This window comes from Somniosus microcephalus, chromosome 9 (genome assembly GCF_052327205.1).
Source record: "Somniosus microcephalus isolate GS21.2 chromosome 9, FLI_Smic_1.0, whole genome shotgun sequence".
Lineage (NCBI taxonomy): Eukaryota > Metazoa > Chordata > Chondrichthyes > Squaliformes > Somniosidae > Somniosus > Somniosus microcephalus.
Window position 1 is genome coordinate 138,021,102 of NC_140995.1, and position 21,493 is coordinate 138,042,594.

The 21,493-nt window shown below is 44.7% G+C and overlaps 1 protein-coding gene across 10 annotated transcripts in view; it reads left to right on the forward strand.

Annotated features, from left to right (window-relative positions):
- tbc1d32 (TBC1 domain family, member 32) overlaps positions 1-21,493 on the forward strand; it is a 404,895-nt gene that overhangs the window by 368,134 nt on the left and 15,268 nt on the right. For 5 of the 10 annotated variants that reach the window (XM_085997301.1, XM_085997303.1, XM_085997298.1 and 2 more), the window contains one exon: positions 5,493-5,681. The exons of 2 other annotated variants lie outside the window; for them this stretch is intronic. In XM_085997301.1, the coding sequence (XP_085853427.1) occupies positions 5,493-5,681 (189 nt within the window). Of the gene's footprint in view, positions 1-5,286; positions 5,373-5,492; positions 5,682-21,493 lie in introns of those variants that run through there. 3 more of the 10 variants (XR_015079553.1, XR_015079554.1, XR_015079555.1) reach the window with 3 other exon arrangements.

Consider the following 21,493-nt stretch of genomic DNA (forward strand, 5'->3'; position numbering starts at 1 on the left):
CCAGCTGTTGGACAGACTGCTGCCGCCCAAGCAGAGTTGGAGCAGTCAGCAGCCGGCCCCTCCAGGCCCAGAGCTGGTCCAGGCTGACCCCCAAGGGCATCTGCCGTCTCACCATCTGACCCTCAGCAGCCTTCCCCCAGCCTTGCTGCAGCCACTGGGGTCGCATTGAGGAGGAGCTGCAGGGCGGGTAGGGGCCACTCACGGAAGCGAAACGGATCACCCTCGCAGGGGAAAAAGTAGAAGGTGTGGCCAAATGTTTTGTTTTATATATAAAGGCCGAGACTGGTGTATTTGTTTCATATATAAAGGCCGAGACTGCTGTATTTCTTTCATATTTAAAGGCCGAGACTGGTATATTTGTTTTACTTGTAAAGGCCGAGACTGGTGTATTTGTGTTTTTGGTGGGGGTTTCTCTCCATTAGTTTGTCATGTGGGAAGGGCACAGGTATCACAGTAAAAAAAATTCTTAAATCGCACTGTCCATGCTTTCTTTTGGAAGTCCTGGTTGCCCTGCTCGGCTGAGGGCTTGTGGAGCGGCTACATTCATCTTCTGCCATTGGCACAAGCCATTCCCTGAGAGGGGGCCTAGAACTGACTTGCAATAAGCCGCCGACGGGCGGCCCTTGCACTTTCTGCCTCCCTCCTGTGCTGGTCCTCCTCCTCCTCTGGTGGTCCTCCAATGTCTGCTGGCAGTGGCTGAGCCCTGCAGATAGCCAGGTTGTGCAGCATGCAGCACACGACAACGAAATGGGAGACCCGCTGAGGCGAGTACTGTAGGGCTCCCCTGGAATGATCCAGACAGCGGAACCGTTGCTTCAGCACGCCGATTGTTTGCTCAATGATGTTCCTGGTTGCTTGATGGCTGTCATTGTATCCCTCTTCAGCAGGGGTGCTGGGCGCACGGAGTGGGGTCATCAGCCAGGTGCACAAAGGATAGCCTTTGTCCCCGAGAAGCCATCCTCGTGGGTAAGGCTGGGCCTCGAACATGTCTGCCACAGAAGTCTGGCGCAGGATGAAGGCATCGTGGCTGCTGCCTGGAAAGCGGGCATTGACAGCTAGGATGAGCTGCCTGTGGTCACACACCAACTGCACGTTGAGCGAATGGTAGCCCTTCCTGTTGCGGTATTCCTCGGCATTCTCTAGAGGTGCCCGCAAAGCCACATGCGTGTAGTCAATGGCGCCCTGCACCATGGGGAAGCCTGCTAATGCTGCAAAGCCCATTGCACGCTCTTGCTGCTTGTCAACGGTCATGGGGAAGGAGATGAACTGACGTCTCCTTCTGAAAAGGGCATTGGTCACCTGGCGGATGCAGCAATGTACCGCAAACTGGGAGATGTTGGAAATGTCCCCAGTAGCGGAATGGAAGGAGCCGGTGGCATAGAAGTTGAGAGCCGCCGTCACCTTCACTGCCACCGACAGAGACGTCCTGCTCCTCGGCTGTGGCTGCAGATCTACGCGAAGCAGGTGGCAGATCTCAGTGACCACCGCCCTTCTGAATCGCATCCTCCGAACACACTGCTCCTCAGACATGTTCAGATATGAGAACTGCTGGCGATATACCCTGGGTGGGTAAGGCCTCCTTTGCTGACGCCTGTTGGCCCTTCTCCGTCTGGCCATGACTGGCACTCTCTCACGGCGTCTCTGAGCCCTTTGAATGCAATGGAGAAGCCCAACGTTTCCACCCATTGCAGCCCCCATTATATGTTTCCAATCAATGCTATGACACTGAAGTTAAAGACAAGTGCAAAGCTGTGGCCTGAAGCCACAAGTACCTGTGCGAGTGTTGAGCCAAACCAGAAAGCTCTCTACCTTTGTCTCTCTCCAAAGATCCGTCTCTCACAAAGAAGGAGTGGTGCAAAATGGCTGCCATTTATACTGCAGGAGGAGTCCCCTTTAATTAGCGCACCCCGCAGCGACTGGGAATCGTTCCCCTCTACCAGTCGCTAGGGGTGCCAGGCGCACAATAGGCCGGCGCCACTGAATTTCCGGTTCAAGGCGCACAAAGGGCGTTGCACCATGAAATGACGTCAGGATCTGCGCGCGCAGCTGAGCGCGCGCAAAGGTTTTGCACCGCCGTTAAATCTTAACTGAAGTTCGCGAGAGGCGCAGATCACGCTGCGTCCGGGCGCTAGCCGCTTAGCGCCCCACTTCTCCTCCTAAGGCGCTAGCGGCTGGCGCAAACAACTGAATTTCTAGGCCCTGGACTTCTGGAATTCCTGTGCGCTGATGCCATCCCCCACCCCACCCCCAGCTCCTGGCACGTCCAAAAGTTAAAATGCCCCCCTATAGTTCAACTTGGCTTTGATAACACACGTGCCTCTGAGTCAAAGGATTGTGGTTTCAAGCCCCACATCAAAACGTAAGCGCATAATCTAGGCTGCCACTTCAATTTAGTACTGTGAGTGCTGCATTTTTGTAGGTGCTGTGTTTAGAGTTAGGTCTTGTAAAAGATCAATCTTTGGCTGAGTCCAGAACAAAGGAGCATCAATACAAGATAGCCATTAACAGATCAAATGAAAAATTTAGGAGGGATTTCTTTACACAGAGAGGGGTGAGAGAAGATGCATTGGTGCATTTGAGGAGAGCCTTGATACATACATGAGCAAGAAGGGATTAGAGGGCTATGGGAGCAGAGTGGGAAGAGGTAATTAGAGTGGGAGGAGATTTGTTTGGAGTACTGTATAAACACCAGCATAGACCAGCTGTGCTGTGTCTATATAATGATAATAGTCAGATAAGTGACAAATGCAGTTTAAAACAAACATTTAGCCAATACATTTTGGGAACAGGAATAAAAATTAGAAATACACCTTAAATAGTAAATGTCTCAATGCAGTGGAGGAGCAAAGGGACACAGTTGTGCAGATGCATAAATTTCTTAAAAGTGTGGACAAATTAAAAAGCTGTAAATAAGGCATATTAGATTCTGTGGTTTATTATTGAGATGTATTAAATGTGAAAACATTGAGGTATAAAACAATGGTTAGGCCACATCTTGAATATTGTGTACAGTTTTAGGCTCCTCACTATAGATGGGGATGTAGTAGCCCTGGCAAAAATGATTTACCTAGGTTATACCAGGGATGGGGGGCGGGGGGGCGTAGGTCTGAATTGGAGAGAAAGCATGAAAATGAGTCTGTATGAAATAAACTGACCTAAATTCAGCGCAGAAACAGAGGGCCAGATAGCCCTCTCTTTGTTTCTATAGCCTAGATTTTCCAATTGACGTTATTTTAACATTAACCCAAACAATTTTGCATAGGATAAAATCAGCATTACAACAACAAAGATTCAAAATCTAGGCTTACGTGTATTGAACTATCAGAGAAATTCTGTGCTTCCAGTGGAAAGTGATGCTCACAGGAAGTGCATTGTGGGAAATTACTGTTTTCATGGATTAAAAATCACGTTCTGTGCGCCTGCAATTTCCCATAGTGACTACCTACTGGGAGAGTGGAATTAGCCCTATTGTCTTTATACATTAAATTGTAATTTCAAACGTAATTGAAAATCAAGAAGTCCAGCATATTACAATCTTTTATTACAAATAGTATCTCTAGATATAGTAAAATGCTGATTTTTAACAATGTTTCATGTTTTTGGACAGGGTGCAAAATTATGGTTGTATTCACTTGTAGGATTAAATGCTTTCTCAGCATCATCTCTGCCAACCCTTGGTTAGATCAATATCAAATTAAGAAACAGTGTAGAAGAGCTAGCACAATGCCTGAGAGCTAGTAGTTCTATCAATAAATGCCCTGAAAATCTAGCACAGTGCAAATAGTACTTGGAGACTCTTCAATTAAATCTCCTAACATTTTTCTTCATGTCCATTCATGTTTAATCATATATTGTATTGTATAGAAATATTTATTGAGTGGAAATCAACTCTAGGAGAAATTAATTATGCCTTGAATATTTTCATTGAGAGTTTTATATGTTGGATTTTTTTTGTTGTTTGTGCTTTTTTTTCAACTATTAATAATTTCATTCCTCCCTCGCTCTCCTATATATATCTTGCTGAACATTTTGTGTTATAATTGATTCATGTTTACTTGTGGTTCTATACCTATATAAGTTGCAGATCTACAGAAAGAAAGAAATGTGAGTTGGCAGGTCAAATCTCAGGACTGTAATTCCCCAAGACAAGGAAAACTTGGATACAGATTATTAACAAAAACAAGGGTTTTGAACGAGCTATGTTAGGTCCACCACCACAATTTGCAGTTTCTAACCTTATCTACCAAATATAAAGGCTAGAAAATGAATTTTCATTTTAAGAAACCTGGGCTTATACAAATCATACATCAAATGCTTCTGGTATCAGTTTTCTCAGAACCCGATTCTGATCACAATTAGGAGTTTCGAGTCGAATGAAAAGGCTTACTTCCCAAGTGACTTTCAAAATTCTAGGAACCATTGGATGTTCTCAAACTGCCATTCCTGCAGGTTATTAAAAGGAAATAATAAAACGCTCAATGAGATAGGAGATAGTCCCTAGTCTAGCAATATTTGGAAATAGATTAAAATTGCTGGGACTCCTCTTGGATCAGTAGGATTGCTCCAGCTGTAAAGCACAATATCATTGTGCTTTGTGTTAATATGATTTCCGAATGCATTTCCACACAAGATAAGGATATCCTACTCAAGTTCTCTTACAGATTTCATCAGGGTTCTGATTTTTCACAATGTGCTACTTGCCTTGTCTTGGTAAGAGAAATATAGGGCTGTGTTTACAAAATTGTAAAACCAGCAGGGAGCCTCACATATCAGGAATTCAGGCACAAGCATACATACCCCATAATTATTTGTACATTAAATGGATGGAAAATCATAACAATGGATGGAAAGTCATGGGGAGTATGTGGAAGAATTCCCAATACTTGCTTCTGGTGGATGGTGCTCCGTGCAAAATCAGTCCATATATCTTAATTTAAAAAAAGCAATAACTACATCAAAGGTGAGAAATTGTTTCTCTTGAATCATAATCTGGGCATTAAAAAGTAACCTTGAGTTTATCCTGATTGCTTAGCGAGTAAAAGGACTACCTTGTGCAGCATTCAGCCATAGAGATGAGAAGGTCCTAGATTCAATTTCTGGTTGGTACTGAATTAGCTCAAGCAGCAGTTGAGCTGGGAGTGGAAAAATCAGCCAGGGTTCCAGCTTCTGATTGCTATCCAGTCACCCTTTCTGGAAACTTAAAGATCTGATTTAAATGTCAAGACTATCCTTATGTGGAAAGTTTACTTTACATGAAAAACTGATACTAAGTCTGATCTCTTGCAGTATTTAAACTGAAAGAAACACTTTTTAAGAAATACAACTTAAAAGAATGAGTTAGTGTTCAGAGACTGGGTGCATTATAAATACAGGTACTGGTTTCCATTGACCTATGAGATTCATTACACTGCTTATTGATTGACTTAGGGATTGGTGTTTCAGTATAACCAGTAGAAATATGTAAACACTTTGTTTTTCTTTATACCACACAGATTTGTCAACACTGGCTGGCTCAATGCTTCTGGAACTATTTAAACTGGACTGAGATTGGTCATTACATTGCAATCTGTATTATCTTGGGCCCTGATTATCAGGTTTACATGTGTATAGCTTTGCTGAAACACTTGCAGCAAGAGATTCTTCACCACATGCAAACTCAGGATCTCCAGGTTTTTCTCAAGGTAAGTACAGAAATGAGATATATTTGAAAAATAAAGCCACCTTGGGCCTGCAAGTACTGTAATAAGCAACACTAGACAAGTGCTTCATGTAAGTGCATAGTAAGCAACATTTGTGTATTCCGATTATTTAAGATTTTTTGACAGGGTGATTAAATGCAATTGCTATAATAAAATTACAAAAAATTGATGGTTGCAGTCAATTCAGATTGATGGAGTGCTTTGTTGAAGATCGGTGAAGCATAAACGCTGTTGTCGGTAGAATTGGTTTCAGCTCAGTTTTCTATGTTGATATAAATACAGTATTTTACAAGCCAGCTAAAAACTTTATTGTTCTAGGAGTGAAGGTATTTGAAATTGAATCAAGGCTGATGCAGTTGGTGGACTCGATAAGCTGAAAAGCCCATTCCTGTGTTCTTAGTCCCATATTTTTGTAAGATTTTCTACTTGAATAGCGTTTGTAGTGGCCATGGTCTGCTATCTAAACTATCCTGCCCTTCAAGCTAAATGAGGAGGCTTGGCAGTCGGAACATTGACATGTGCTGCAAATGTTTATAATGGGGCAGATTTTGCGGTGGGTATGACGGCGTACTCTGAGTATGCTGTCATACCGCCTTTGAAATATACCACAAGTTCGGGATTTCTACTTGCGAACAGGCTAAATCCTGAACTTGCAATCTGTCAAGCTACGCCTTGACAGATGATCCGCACTGACAGAGAAATACTAATTGCTGGTGCAGAGTTGGGCTAATTGCCCACCAACTGCCCAGCAATTACATCCAAAAAATTTATGGTTAATGAAAGCAGACGCAGGAGCCTGTTTCACATCTTAAAAGATCTATGTATGTCTATTGTGTACGTTTTGGTGGAGGAAACTTTTTTTGTCGGTCGAGTTTCATTTTAATTACTTGGGAAGTTGAATAAGAAAGTTAAATAAAGTGAACATCTATCAGATTTCAGTGACCAATTCTGTCCTTTCAACTCAAAAATGAACAACATAACAAACAATATAATGCATCTATAACAAAGAAAATAGATTTATCTATTACCAGTCTAAATGAAGTCTGAATAATATATTTTAACCCTGAAAATTAACATTGAATATATGGCTGGGAATCTCTTTCTGAAGTTCAACAACATTACTTGTAGGAGATATAAAACATTGTTAGACCTTTACAGAGTATCAAAACAGGAAGTTGTATACATAGGGACTAATAAAAAAATAAAGCAACATTATTTTTACGGGTTATTTCCTAAATCTAATAGAAGTTGTACAGTGAGGATGATTGTGAAAATGACCTGCTGACAAATCACTTCACTTCTTATGTAGCCACAAACTTTAATTCACATTGAGCTTTGGTGTGACACGTAAACCTCTTTAAGATCATTCAGTGCTCTCTTAAATCCTACTTATTAAACATAAGAAATAGGAGCAGGAGTAGGCCATACAGCCCCTAGAGCCTGCTCCGCCTTTCAATAAGATCATGGCTGATCTTTGACCTCAACTCCACTTTCCTGCCCGATCCCCATATCCCTTGATTCCCCTAGAGTCCAAAAATCTATCTATCTCAGCCTTGAATATGCTCAGTGACTCAACACCCACAGCCCTTTACAGTAGAGAATGGTCGAATGTGTTAGTCGCCCTTGCAGGAAAACATTGGAACCCATTTGAGTGCATCAGACAGGATTGTTAACCGTTCTGGTATCATTTCACAATAAAATACATGTTTTTAAAAGTTAGTTTCAATGGAAGAGACTGAAAGAAGTTTCTGTGGGCGTGGCTTCGTTTTGAAAGCTTCTGTGAGCGTGTTTTCCCTTACGCATAGGCTGTACACTGCGCCTCTAGCCTCCGTGATGTAATACGCTGCGCACAACTCTCCGTTCTGGGCCTAGCACACGGTAAGTTCATATTCTTTTCGCAGATCGGCGGCGTACTCCATAGCTGCGGCGCTGACCGCAATATTTGGGCCAATGTAGATTTATTTTTTGCTGTTAATTGGGGAGGAGGCAGTGGAGGGTACATTTTATTTTTGGAGGCAAAGATATGAATGAGGATTAAACATACTGTAGTAGAGACTATTTTCTGAATGTTCCCTCCTGCTGCTCGATGATGGATATGCATATTGGGAAATTGATTTTGATGTGTTATGCTTGGTTGTCTTTAACATATCTCCACATACAAATAAACACTTTAAATACCTGGTCCCCATTATTATATCCCTATACAGTCCCTATTATCATTACATACAATCCTTAAACATCCTTCATATATATTTTCATAATATTTCTCCCTTTCATAAACTTCCATAAAAGTTTTCATAAAAGTTATCATTAATGCAGGCTGAGATAGGAAATCTCATCCTGCTATTAAATGGCTAAATCACCCCATAAACTGATGTATTCCTATCAAACTTGGTATTTGTTTAATAGTTTAAGTACATCTTATCCTCGAGCATGCTAGCACCACCCCCCCAATAAAAAAGATCTTTTTTTTAAAAATTCAATAAAATTATATAGCGTTGCTCAATGATTTAATTGATCTACTTTTAATTTTGATGAAACCCCAATTTGAAAGAATTAGGTAGTAATTTAAAGGGAGAAGAATTATGCTATATTGAAGGATAAAGGTAAATGACAATAGAACAGCTCTGCTCATCACAAACAGGCCAAGTCAATTTAACCTCGGTAGTGGGGAAGCTTTTAGAAACGATAATCAGGGACAAAATTAGCAATCACTTAGACAAGTGTGGATTAATTAAGCAAAGCCAGCACGGATTTGTTAAAGGCAAATCATGTTTAACTAACTTCATCGAGTTTTTTGATAAGGTAACAGAGAGGGCAATGCGGTTGATGTGGCGTACATGGACTTCCAAAAGGCGTTTGATAAAGTGTCACATAATAGGCTTGCCAACAAAGTTGAAGTCCATGGAATAATAGGGACAGTGGCAGCATGGATACGAAATTGGCTAAGTGACAGGAAATAGAGAGTAGTGGTGAACGGTTGTTTTTCAGACTGGAGGAAGGTATACAGTGGTGTTCCCCAGGGGTCGGTACTAGGACCACTGCTTTTCTTGATATATATTAATGACTTGGACTTGGGCGTACAGGGCACAATTTCAAAATTTGCAAATGACACAAAAATTGGAAGTATGGTGAACAGTGAGGAGGATAGTGATAGACTTCAAGAAGACACAGACAGGCTGGTGAAATGGGCGGACACCTGGCAGATGAAATTTAACACAGAAAAGTGCGAAGTGATACATTTTAGTAGGAAGAACAAGGAGAGGCAATATAAGCTATAAAGGGTACAATCCTAAAGAAGGTGCATCTCTCAGAGAGACCTGGGGTATATGTGCCGACATCGTTGAAGGTGGCAGGGCAGGTTGAAAAAGCAGTTAAAAAAGCATACAGGATCCTGTGCTTCATAAATAGAGGCATAGGGCTGGATTTTGTCAGCCCTATGGAGGCGGGTCTGACGGTAAAGTTGCAGAATTTGGAGGCAGGTGACAAACCCGCCTCCGTGCCTTCTTGCCAGGAGACGGGAAGCTGTCCTGCCCCGGGTCCCGTCTCCTCGAGGCGGGAAAGGGATTAAAGCCTATTAACAGGTACTTAACAGGCAGAAAATAGGATTAGCCCCATTTTACCTTCCCAAGTGCAAGCTTACCGACCTGGGGGAACCCCACCAGGGTGGAGGAGACGAGTAGGAGGTCTGTGGGGGTCGTGGGGTCTGAAAGTGCAATGTAGAGGTGAGTGATGGGTGCAAGTGTGGAGTGGTAAGCATGTAAGGTGAGTGTAAAGTGCTAGAAAATGTTCACTTACCTTTGTTTCTGCCTACAGCCTTCAGCCGCTGAGGAGCCGGAGTCCCAACATCTCCACTGTAGATTTCACAGACTGGCTGTTGGATCCTCCGAACCAGCAGCCAAGTGATTTCTGCAAAGTTGAAAGGTTTGATGAGTCCTGAACACAAGGACTCATCAAACTACACAGAATGTCAGTGTTTGACAGCTTCACAGAGCTGTCAAACGCTGACATTTCTTCTTTCAAAAAATCTTGACAGATGGCACGTCATACGTTGACGTGCTCTGTCAATGACTTCCCCCTAATTGGCCTGCTGAGCCCGCTGGGCGGGCTTAACAAAAGGTCAATCTGGAAAATCCCTCTGGTTGGCCAGAAGCTGATGGATGCAGAATTGAAAGCCGGCAAGCAGCAGTCCTGCCTCCAAAAGCTTCCCATTGACAAAATCCAGCCCATAGAGTACAAAAGCAAGGAAGTTATGATGAACGTTTATAAAACACTGGCTCGGCCTCAACTGGAGTATTGTGTCCAATTCTGGGCACCGCACTTTAGGAACGATATGAAGGCTTTAGAGAGGATGCAGAAAAGATTTACGAGAATGATTCCAGGGAGGAGGAACTTCAGTTATGTCGATAGACTGGAGAAGCTGGGTTTGTTCTCCTTAGAGCAGAGATGGTTGAGAGGAGATCTGATAGAGGTGTTCAAAATCATAATGGGTCTAGACAGAGTAGAGAGAGAGAGAAACTGTTCCCATTGGAGGAAAGTTTGAGAACCAGAGAACACATATTTAGGGTGATTGGCAAAAGAACCAAAGGCAACATGAGGAAAAACTTTTTTACGCAGCGAGTGGTTAGGATCTGGAATGCACTGCCTGAAAGGGTGGTGGAGGCAGACTCAATCGTGGTTTTCAAGAGGGAATTGGATAAGTACCTGAAGGGAAAAAATTTGCAGGGCTACAGGGAAAGGGCAGGGGAGTGGGACTAGCTGAAGTGCTCTTGCAGAGAGCCGGCATGGGTTTGACGGGCCGAATGGCCTCCTTCTGTGCTGTAACCATTCTATGATTCTATGAAGTCACATGTACTGAACTAGATATTGTCGTGTTGTGGTTATAACACAAGACTAATAACCTAGTCAGTTCAAATCCCACCATGGCAAGTTGTGAAATTTAATTCAATAAAATCTAGTAATTATACAGTAGTTCAACTTGGCTCAGTGGTAACACACATGCCTCTGAGTCAAAGGGTTGTAGGTTCAAGCACCCTTCAATACTTAAGCTGCCACTTCAATTCAGTACTTAGTGAGAACTGCATTGTTGGAGGTGCTGTTTTTAGGATGATGTGTTATACTGAGTTCCTGTAAAAGAAAAGAAAGACTTGCATTTATATAGCGCCTTTCATGACCACCGGATGTCTCAAAGCGCTTTACAGCCAATGAAGTACTTTTGAAGTGTAGTCACTGGTTGTAATGTAGGAAACATGGCAGCCAATTTGCGCACAGCAAGCTCCCGCAAACAGCAATGTGATAATGACCAGATAATCTGTTTTTGTTATGTTGATTGAAGGGTAAATATTGGCCAGGACACTGGGGAGAACTCCCCTGCTCTTCTTCGAAATAGTGCCATGGGATCTTTTACGTCCACCTGAGAGAGCAGATGGGGCCTCGGTTTAACGTCTCATCCGAAAGATGGCACCTCCAACAGTGCAGTACTCCCTCAGCACTGCACTGGAGTATCAGCCTAGATTTATCTGCTCAAGTCCCTGGAATGAGACTTGAATCCACAACCTTCTGACTCAGGCGAGTGTGCTACCCACTGAGCCACAGCTGACACTGGGGATGTCTACTTGTGGGTGAATCCAGAAGAAGGAGGCATAAAAATAAATAACATATTTGAGAAGAATTTCTTTACACAGAGAATGGTGAGAATATGGAACTCGCTGCCACATGGTCAAGGTAGAACAGGCAGCGATCTCCTGTTGCAGGTTGTAAGGCTCTGTGACAGCTTTTGTAACAACGAGCTATTTATCTACTGTACTACTATATTATCAATGATTCACTTGAGACCAAAGCCTAGAAATTAATTAGTGGCTGAGTGCTTAATGTATTCGCATAACATTGTTTGCTACTTTGATGGCGGTGTTAACTCATTTAAAATAAGAGTTAATAGCAGACAGAAGGATATACTAATATCGCCAACATTAACTTGTAGCTTCAAAAAAGTACGATGGTATAGCAAGAAACAAGGGTCAAGAAAGAAGTACACTATTTTACTAATAAAGGATTAGTACAATGTACATGATTCACCATTATAGCTTTGGGTCCACATTAGTGGGGCATATTATCTGAGATGAAGTAGTTAGTATATGGATTGGAAAATATTTATGTATATATGAAAGGGTAAATTTTTAAAGACCCGACGCTACAAGCGAGGCATCACACAGTCAGCACATATCAGAAAGTCACACACACACTGCCTATGCTTTTCCATCCATTTTATTTTTATAGGACTGTTTCAGTTGCTATGTGGTATTCCTTTGCTGGAGAGATTTTCTGATGCTCACTGGCCGCGTACGAGGCCCTGCCAGCGTCGCTAAGCTTGCAATATTTGCCGCAAAAAGTCTATGCCAAATGCACCAAATAAAGTGTCAAAAACAATATTTTCTATGGGGCTTGTTTCCAGATCCTCCTAGAAAATAAATCCCTTAGATATTACAGGCTACCAACTTCTACATTTGCCACTGTACTACTGCTGTCAACTACTGTTAAAATAAACCAGTATTAAAAAAAAGGCTATTATCTAGTTTAATAGTTTTGCTTCCCCAGATATCTGGGACGCTTCCATTATTCACCAATATAATTCTCTATAATGGTCTGTGATTGTTTGTAATCTAGTTCATTTTAATGTACAAAAGAAATCAACATGCATTTGAAGATTGAATTAATTAAACTTAAAAAGATAAAACAAAAAACACGGACAGCTGAGATGGGCTCCTGGCTTTGGGTGTCACTGATTGCTTTGAAAGCTTACTACTGTAGATCAAAGTAAAATTAAAATATTATTTGCAGAGATTCCAGTCATTGTCTCACTGGTATGCTTTATCAGAAGGTGAGCAGAGAAAAAACAGGAGGATGTTAGACAGCAGAACAAAACTGAACCTAAACCTTTAAAGGAGAACACAAGACATTCTCCTCCGTGTTTTCCCATTGGAGGAATCATCTAGGGTAAGGTTATGCAACGGTCCACAGTCTTGTCCTAGACATTCCTTAAACATCAACCATTTCCCTTTTGAATAGAAACTTAAAAAATGAAATTATATTCAGCTAGCCTCTCAATTGAAACTGCATGAGACTTGAGCATAGGTTTTCCAATTGGGCAGAAGTTGGGTGGTGCATAATTAGCACACACCTGGCATTAATGCATTAATGTGCTGGCAACCTCCCAGCATGAATAACACTTTAAGGGCCTGCAGTAGTTTAAAGGGGATTGTACATGCGGGAAGCTAAAGGATGCTTACCAAATGTCTTAGAAATGGAGTGCCCCAGGACTCCCTGGCCTAGAAATTCAGTCGCGTTTGCGCCCACTTATTGGCTAAAGAGTGGTTTGCGCCGGAAGTTTTTTAGTGCCCGAAATTCAGTTGGTCCATAAAATCGGCGTTAGCCATTAGCGCTGCGCCGGCACCGATGACGTCATCGGTGTGCGCAGCGCCCCGGTTACAACGCGATTCCGTGCCGACAGCCAAATTCAGTTGCGGCCGCCTCGCCCGTAGCGGCCGCAAACAGCGTTTGAAAAACGGGGCCTTGCAGCTCCGAGAGGCCGACGCATAAAGGTGGAGGGGCGGCCGGCTGCTTTCCCGGCGGCCGATTGCCCGCTCCTTCCTCCCCGGACTCCCACACCACCCCCCCGCGGCATTGGTGTCTGACCCCCGCGAGCCCGGCACTTCTCCGTGGTGCCGGGCTCATTTGCCGGGGGAATCCAGCGGCGATCTCACGGCTGCAGGCAGCTCCTCCTTAAGAGAAGGAGGAGGCCTGCAGTACCCCAGCCTGCCGCACCGCATCGGGTGGCGCAGCGGCAGCTGGACGCCTGAAACTGACTTTCAGCGCCCCAAGCGAGGCGGCCAAACCCTGCAATAGCACCCACCTCCGTCTTGGGGCCCTGCAACTGAATTTCAGGCGGGCGCTACGGGAATCCGGGCGAGCGCTAAATTTCGGGCGCTAAAGACCTGGCGCGGCGATAGCGAATTTCTGTCTCTGAGATAAGGGCCATCAGAATATAATTGGAGAAAATCCACCAGAGAAGGAGGGGTCTCTTCAGGACTGACTGCTGCTGAGTACCCAAACACGTTACTCAGTGAATGGGAGACTGACACTAACGTTAATGCATTCTGCACTATTCAGCAGATGTGGCTGTAATGCTACACAAGGTCTAATCACCTCACCAGGTTAGTCAAAGTAGGATAACCTACCATTACCTTTAACTAATGCATACATAGCATGTTACCTGCTCTGCACACTGTTACTTTGATTGGTTACCTTGAATGTGCATTATGCAGCAGGATACATTTTGCAGCAGCAACCTTCTTAACTCGCATCCTTAAATACACTTCCCTCAAACAAATCCTTCCATGTAATGTAGCTGCATGAGATATATATATATACCCACTATGGGTATCTCTGTATTTGATAAGGTTTTGCACGAGAGATTATTAGCAAAAATGAGAGTACACGGAATTGGAGGTAACCTTGTGAAATGGGTCAGTAATTAGTTAGAAGGTAGGAAACAGAGTAAAGATAAAAGGGTTTGTTCTCTGATTGGCGTGATGGGACAAGTGGTATTCCCTAGTGATCTGTATTGGGGTCTCAGCTTTTCACCATATATATTAATGACTTGGATGAAGGAATAGAGAGTTGTATGTCCATGTTTGCAGATGACACTAAGTTAGGAGGCACAATAAGTTGTATGGATGGGAGCAGGAAGGTACAATGGTACATAGACAGACTAATTGAGTGGGCAAAACGATGGCAAATGGTGTTCACTGTGGAGAAGTATGAGGTCTTCCACTTTGGATGTGAGAAAGACAAATAGGAGTATTTTCTTAATGGTGAGAGATTAAGTGCTGTGAAAGAGCAAAGGGATTTAGAGTGGTAGAAGCAGATTCAATAATAACTTTCAAAAAAACATTGGATATATACTTTAAAAGTAAAAATTTGCAGGGCTATGGGGAAAAGACCGGTGGAGTGTAAATACCTGGATAGCTCTTTCAAAGAGCTGGCACAGGCACAATGGGCCAAATGGCCTCTTCCTGTGATTGTCTTTGATCTCCAGGATGATCCTGAAGGAGTGAGTGGTTTTGCCAGAAAAGAGCAAGGCTCGATATGGTCTAGCTAGATTTGGTGATGGATGACTAAACCAATTGTGCACCAGACATGCTCAAGTCTGCGCCCTTGGCTGTCGAAACAATATTGTACTTGGCCCATTATTATATTGGCCCAGTAATTCCGGGCACAACGCGTGAGTAAGGACGGGGTACTCACGCGTGTGCCCGGAGGAATTGCCGGTTTTCAGCATGCACAGCGCATGCGCTGAAAACCGGCATCTCCTGTCCTCTGACCCAAGGGGTTAAGAGGCTGAACGCGTGCACGGTATCGGGCAGCGCGTGCGACTTGGATTTCCTCTATTTTTAGAGAGTTGCGCGTGTGTAAAGGCCTCCGGTATTTACGCATTGAAAAACCACACGTAAGTACTTAGTTTTACAGGTAAGTGGTCTATTATACAATTGAGAAATTTTTATTCCACAGGTTTGTTATTTTTCAAGAATTTACAGTAAGGTAAGTTTAGTTTTAGCCCCGATTTTTTATATAATTTTTTTTTTTTAATTTTAAAATTATTGTTTAAAATAGTTTTTCAGAGTTCTTTATGGTTCATTTAAGTAGTGCAATGTTTTTTTTAATTTTCTTTCAGGTTTAAGTAGTGTTTTGGGGCCAGGAGTTTTCATGAGTTTGACAGCTCTTACAGTCAAACTCATGAATGAGCTTTTGCAACCTCCCATTGGTTGCCCTGTGCTCACATGATCCCAACCGGCTCATCGCACTAAGTACGCCGCTGGGTCACGCACGCACAGCGCGGCAGGACCTCAAGCGGGCCAGTGAGAGGAAATGCAATGCGGGCCAGAATTAAAATGTCAGCGCGCCGGTTAAGTGAACATCGGGGGCTTGCACGCGCGGCAAGCTCCCGATCCTAATTTCAGGGCCATTAAGATGAAGCTCCTGCATCTTCTGACCTCCTCAAAACCCCAACTGAAAATGCTTGTTTTCAGCCAAGATCTGGTGTGAGTGATCACCAGCTATTCATCGGGCACATTTATGAGATGTAAACAATATAATGTCGTGTCTGAGACCCCCATTTTCCACTGTTTTACCTGATTCAGTGGACTGCTCATCAGCCACTGAGTAGTACTTCTGCAGGGCAGATATTAAATGGTGTTATACTAAAGATACTAGTCTCAGACCAGTACCTGAATATTGTAGACCCAAGTATTGTTACACTCTGTTCAGCGACAGTGGAGCAGAGTTCCGCATCCTGGATGCTTCCCACCCTCAAGCTTCTACTAATTTTCTCTCTTTGGCTAGTCACCAGGTGCTGAATAAGACTGGCACAGATTAGTGCATCTTCCCATTTCTCTTTGGAGAATTGCAACCCCAGGCATCCTAATGAAAATAATGCAACTCACTTGGCTAAGTTTCCCTCTTTTATTATTTTCCAAAAAGTAGACGTGGGTGAAAACAACTATAATGTCAGTAGAAAATGCCAACAGGCTATGTTTGTGTTAGCGCTTCTCAAAGGATTCCTACTCCTCCAGAAATGAATTAATGAGAATTAGCAAACTTTCAGAAAAAAACTGATTTTGCTTGTTGAAGCTTTGTTAAAGGCCAGTTATGTAAAATACATGCAGAATTATGCAGCTGTGGAGGATAATCAACAAATAAATACTGCACTCCAGATCAAACTTGAATTTATTGGGCTTAACAAAGGGAAAGATTTTGAAGTATCATCAAAGTAGTGACAGAAATAGCGGCCGCAATTTCGCAAGCTGTGGCGAGTTCGGTGCGGCCAGAGTAGACAGCGGCCGCAAACTCCCCACCCATCTTCATCCCGCCTCCTCCGAGTGATTTTGCCCTGATTGGGCTTGTTAAGCCTTCCCTGCGAGGTTCCCGGCCAATTAAAAGGAAGTGGGTCTGATGACGTCATCTGATGATGCGTCATCAGCCGGTTTCCTTAAAGGGACCATGTCCAAATTCATTTTAACAGTTCTGTCAGTGTTCTGCAGCATTGAGGTGCTGCAAACACTGACAACCACTGCACAGAGGTGCATGGCTGCACCCAGGCTCTCCCATGACTCCCTCCATATGCTTATGGAGGGAGTCACAGCACACAGGTAAGTCCCCAGTGGGCGGAAGAGACCTCCCCAGGAGATCAACGCAGCCTGGTTGCACATTGCACAGGAGGACACAAGCAGGGATGTTGCCAAGAGGACCTGGCTGCAGTGGCGCAAACCTTTCAATGATCTCAGTCGATCACAAAATGTTACTACAAAGCCACACTCAACCTCATCCTGCTGTGCCACTCATCACATCCCCATCACTCTGCCTTCTCTACCCTACTCCTGCACATCCTTACTCACACCAACTTACCTTGCACCTCCACCCATCCCTCTCTATCTACATTATCACTTCCCCATCTCACTAGCCACCCCTCGCACTCGCCCTCATCCTAGTCCAATCATAACAACTAACAACACACAAGGGTAGGCACTTGGGTGTTTTAGCCAATGGTCGTGTAAACTTTCTGTTAATGTGTTGTCAAGCATTGAAATCCTTATTGTAACCACGTCACCTTCTTGGACAGGTTTGTGTGCACCTTTCAAAGTGCCTTACTGAGTTGCAGTGAATGGTCAGACACAAGGGTACCCCCCCCCCCCACCCCCTCCCACAATGGCGATGAGTGTGAAAGGAATGGTTTGGACATTGTAGGGGTGCTTTATGCTGCTGGTGTGGGGTGGTGCCAACCTGATGCATCATGTGGCAGCCAGGGTGTACAGTGTTAAGTGAAGTTAATCTGGACATGGTGAGGCTATCGCTGGTGTCCCGGGCAGCAGTGTGCACAAGTGATGATGCCCGGGGTCCAGTACAGCATCAGTTGATTGCGGAGAAGGTTGGTGTGGATGTTGGTGCTGCTGGTGTGCCCGGTGATGCTGGTGTTGGGGCTGATCGTTTTGGGATTCTGAGGACCAAGGGGAGATTTTTTCAAGGGCACCGATGCTAATGGAATAGCTGGCAGGTGAGGTTGAGATGACAGAATCAGTGTTGAGATAGTTTGTTCCAAGGAGGTGAACAGAGAGATTACTCCAAACACTTCAAAAGTGCATAAAGCTCAAAAGTGGGTTCTAAATACTGAAGGCTGAAGCTTCTGAGTTTGGAAACTGACCAGCTGTAAAATGGCAGAATTTAAACCACTTTTGCAGCTGTCACCTATTGAAAGAAATGGAGAGTTGTTTAGAACCCAACATACTTACCTGGCGTGATCCCTGAGCGACAGGAACCTTGTGGAAAACTTGGCAAAATGCTTTGGAGCTGAAAAAATGGGTATTTAATTACTTTAAACACCCTCCTAACAAGCACAATTGTATGGCCCGCCACCTAGTGCCGTGTCTGCAAAGCGCAGGCAGAAACGGCACTTGGGGAAACTGTCGAGGAGGCGGGTTCAGAGCGGGATACTGCCCCACTGTCGAGGCGGGTTCAGCGCGGGATACTGCCCACTGTCAAGGAGGCGGGTTCAGTGCGGGATACTGCCCCACTGTCGAGGCGGGTTCAGCGCGGGATACTGCCCACTGTCAAGGAGGCGGGTTCAGAGCGGGACACTGCCCCACTGTCGAGGAGGCGGGTTCAGAGCGAGATACTGGCCCACTGTCAAGGAGGCGGGTTCAGAGCGGGACACTGCCCCACTGTCGAGGAGACGGGTTCAGAGCGAGATACCGGCCCACTGTCAAGGAGGCGGGTTCAGAGCATGCGTCCCACAATTCCGTCCATCTGGATAGGGAATTGATACCAGTTGCATGAATATTGGCTGCTGTTTCCCAGAATGGCTGGTGTAAGTAGGAGTAAGAACACAGAGCAGCCTAGGAGTACAGAGGGCACGGGAGGCACTCCACTCCCAAGTACTGCAGGCAGTAGTTGCATTACAACAGAGTCAGCTAGCTGCATATGACAGATGAGGTATGCATGTTCCTAAAGTTTTGTTAACAGGTGGTAAATTTCCAAAATGGGCATTTCTGCCATTTTTTGAACAGAGTAATCTACTAGATCCTTGCTCTTTGTTAAGGGCCACAACCCCAACCAAAATTTTCCTGGAGTGATAATCCCAGGAAAGCTGCAACATGTTACAGTGAAAACCACAGTTCTGTTTTAATAGAGCTTTTGCACTTGCTGTGTGGCATTACGTGCTGTCTTTTGCTGCAAAGCAAGAAACATAGAGATGTGACGTTCCATGTCAGTTTGGCCAGTATCGCTCAGCCAATCAGTGAACACCCAGCAGCTCTTAGAGGAAAGAGTCTGCCAAAGGCCAGAGACGAGGAATATGTGGGCTGCAAATGGCCCAAAACAGTACAGTACTATGAGTACCACAACTATAAGTGGAAATGCAGAACGAATCAGAACTTAGCGCTCCATAGCACAACATTTAGACGGCACTCAACCGTCTGTCTCGTGTGTCTTTAATGAATTATTTAAAACAATTGAAGTGTTATTCTACTTCAATACAGTAAAATCATTTAATTTTAGAGCACAAGAAGCTATTCAGCCCATTGCGCCTTTGCTGGTTCTCTGAAAGAGCTATTCGCTTACTCCAATTCCAAAAGCAGCTAACATTTACAGTAAACTCTTGTTTAAACGGCACTTAATCATCTGGAATACTTTAATAACCGGCAAAATAGATAACCGGTAATCTTGTCGAATCCATCCAGCGCTCGTTTTGCCGAGTCCAAGTCTCCCGTGGTGGCCGAGTTAGTCAGTGGTTTTTATTTTTGTTTGTGTTAAAAATTGCCTTGGTAAGTATACCTCTCTGTTATCCAGAATTTTTCAGCAACCGGCACCATCCTGATCCCATAGGTGCCGGATAAGAACAAGTTTACTGTATATAGTACCCTCACTTAGAAGACCGTTTTCGAAAATTTATGGAGGAGAAGGAAAGCACAAAGAAGGAAATGGGGAAGTTTGGAGAGCCCAAAAGTACAGGCAAAGAGAAAGGTTTTTAAGAAACTACACTTAGGCCGTGATTTTGCCGGCGCTCAAGAGGGCGGGTCAGGAGTTAAAAATCAAAATAATTGACGGCGGGTTGCGGACCCACCGCCATCCACGCAACTTTACAGAGTGTCTGGTCTGCAACTCCCGATCAGAACCGACACCAAGCGGTCGGAGAGCCACTTAAGGCAGTTGACAGCTTGTTAACTGGACAACCCTATTTTGAGAGGCTCTTCCCATTTTACTACATTTTAAGTGCGTTGCACGTCGTGCGACAAACACGCCAGCTGATTGTGCCGGGTTCAGCAACTCGCTGAACAGTTGACAGCTGCAACTGCAGCATAAAAGCTGACCGATGACATGGCTGACTTTCAGATGCCGGAACTTTCTGTTTTTCAGGTGTATTGAGGTTGTAAGTGTTTAATGTGAGATCCATATGCACTGTGACCTCCTTGGAAAACCCTCTCCTCACATTGACTGAGCGCTTATAACATCTCTTCCTCAACTGAGATATATACCAGCGGAATGGGAACCATTTATACCCTCTCATCCTGGTCCTCCGAATCGGAGGAAGAGCAGCCGTGGCAGCAGCAGTACCAGGCACAACAGCAGCACCAACAACAGGAGTGCCAACCTTTTTCTCAGCCACCTGATGCTGCACAGGGCAGAGGCTGCACCGCGCCGCAGGAGATACCCCCAACACAGGGTTTACAGGCCGAGGATGAGCTTCCTCAACATGAGTGAGCAGGAGTGCCAAAGGCGGCTGAGACTTTCGTGAGAGGTAGTCGCTGACATCTGCACAATGCTACACCAACACCTGCAGCCCAGAAGAGCAGGTGGACACTCCTTAACAGTGGCTGTCCACGTCACCACCGCACTCAACTTCTTTGCTTCAGGGTCCTTCCAGGGATCAGCAGCAGACATAAGCGGCATTTCCCAGTCGGCCGCACACAGTTGCATCATGCAGGTTACCGATGCCCTCTTTGCCAAATCGCACAATTACATCCACTTCTCCATGGATGAAACAAGTGTTAACGCGCGTGCAGTTGGCTTTGGAAATATAGCAGGCTTCCCAAGGGTGCAGGGCGTCATAGACTTCACACGTGTGGCCATTAGGGCACCCTATCACAAACCAGCTGCATTTGTGAACCTCAAGGGCTTCCACTCCCTTAACGTCCAGCTGGTGTTTAACTACAGGAAGAACATTATGCATGTTTGCGCCAAGTTCCCTGGCAGTTGCCATGACTCATTCATCCTGCGGCAGTCCTCTGTGCCTAAGCTCTTCAATCCGCCAACCCAACTTTCTGGAAGATTCCTTGGAGACAAGGGCTATCCCCTGAAGACTTGGCTAATGACACTGATGAGGAGGCCATCAAACGAAGCTGAGGAGTGCTGCAGTGTGAGCCACATTTCCACGAGAAGCATCATAGAGCAAACCATTGGCTTGCTCAAAATGCGATTCAGATGCCTCGACAGATCTGATGGAGCCCTACAGTACACACCAGCCAGGGTGTCCAGAATCATCATGGTCTGCTGTGCCCTGCACAACATCGCACTGCAGCATGGCTTACCACTACCTGAGGAACAAGTGGCTCAGCGGACAGCCTCCTCAGAAGAGGAGGAGGAGGCGGCAGATGAGGAAGACCTTACGGAGGCGGCTGTGCCAGCTCCCCCAGCATGCGAGCACATTGCTGGCCGTGAGGCAAGGGATACACAAATCCATGCCAGAT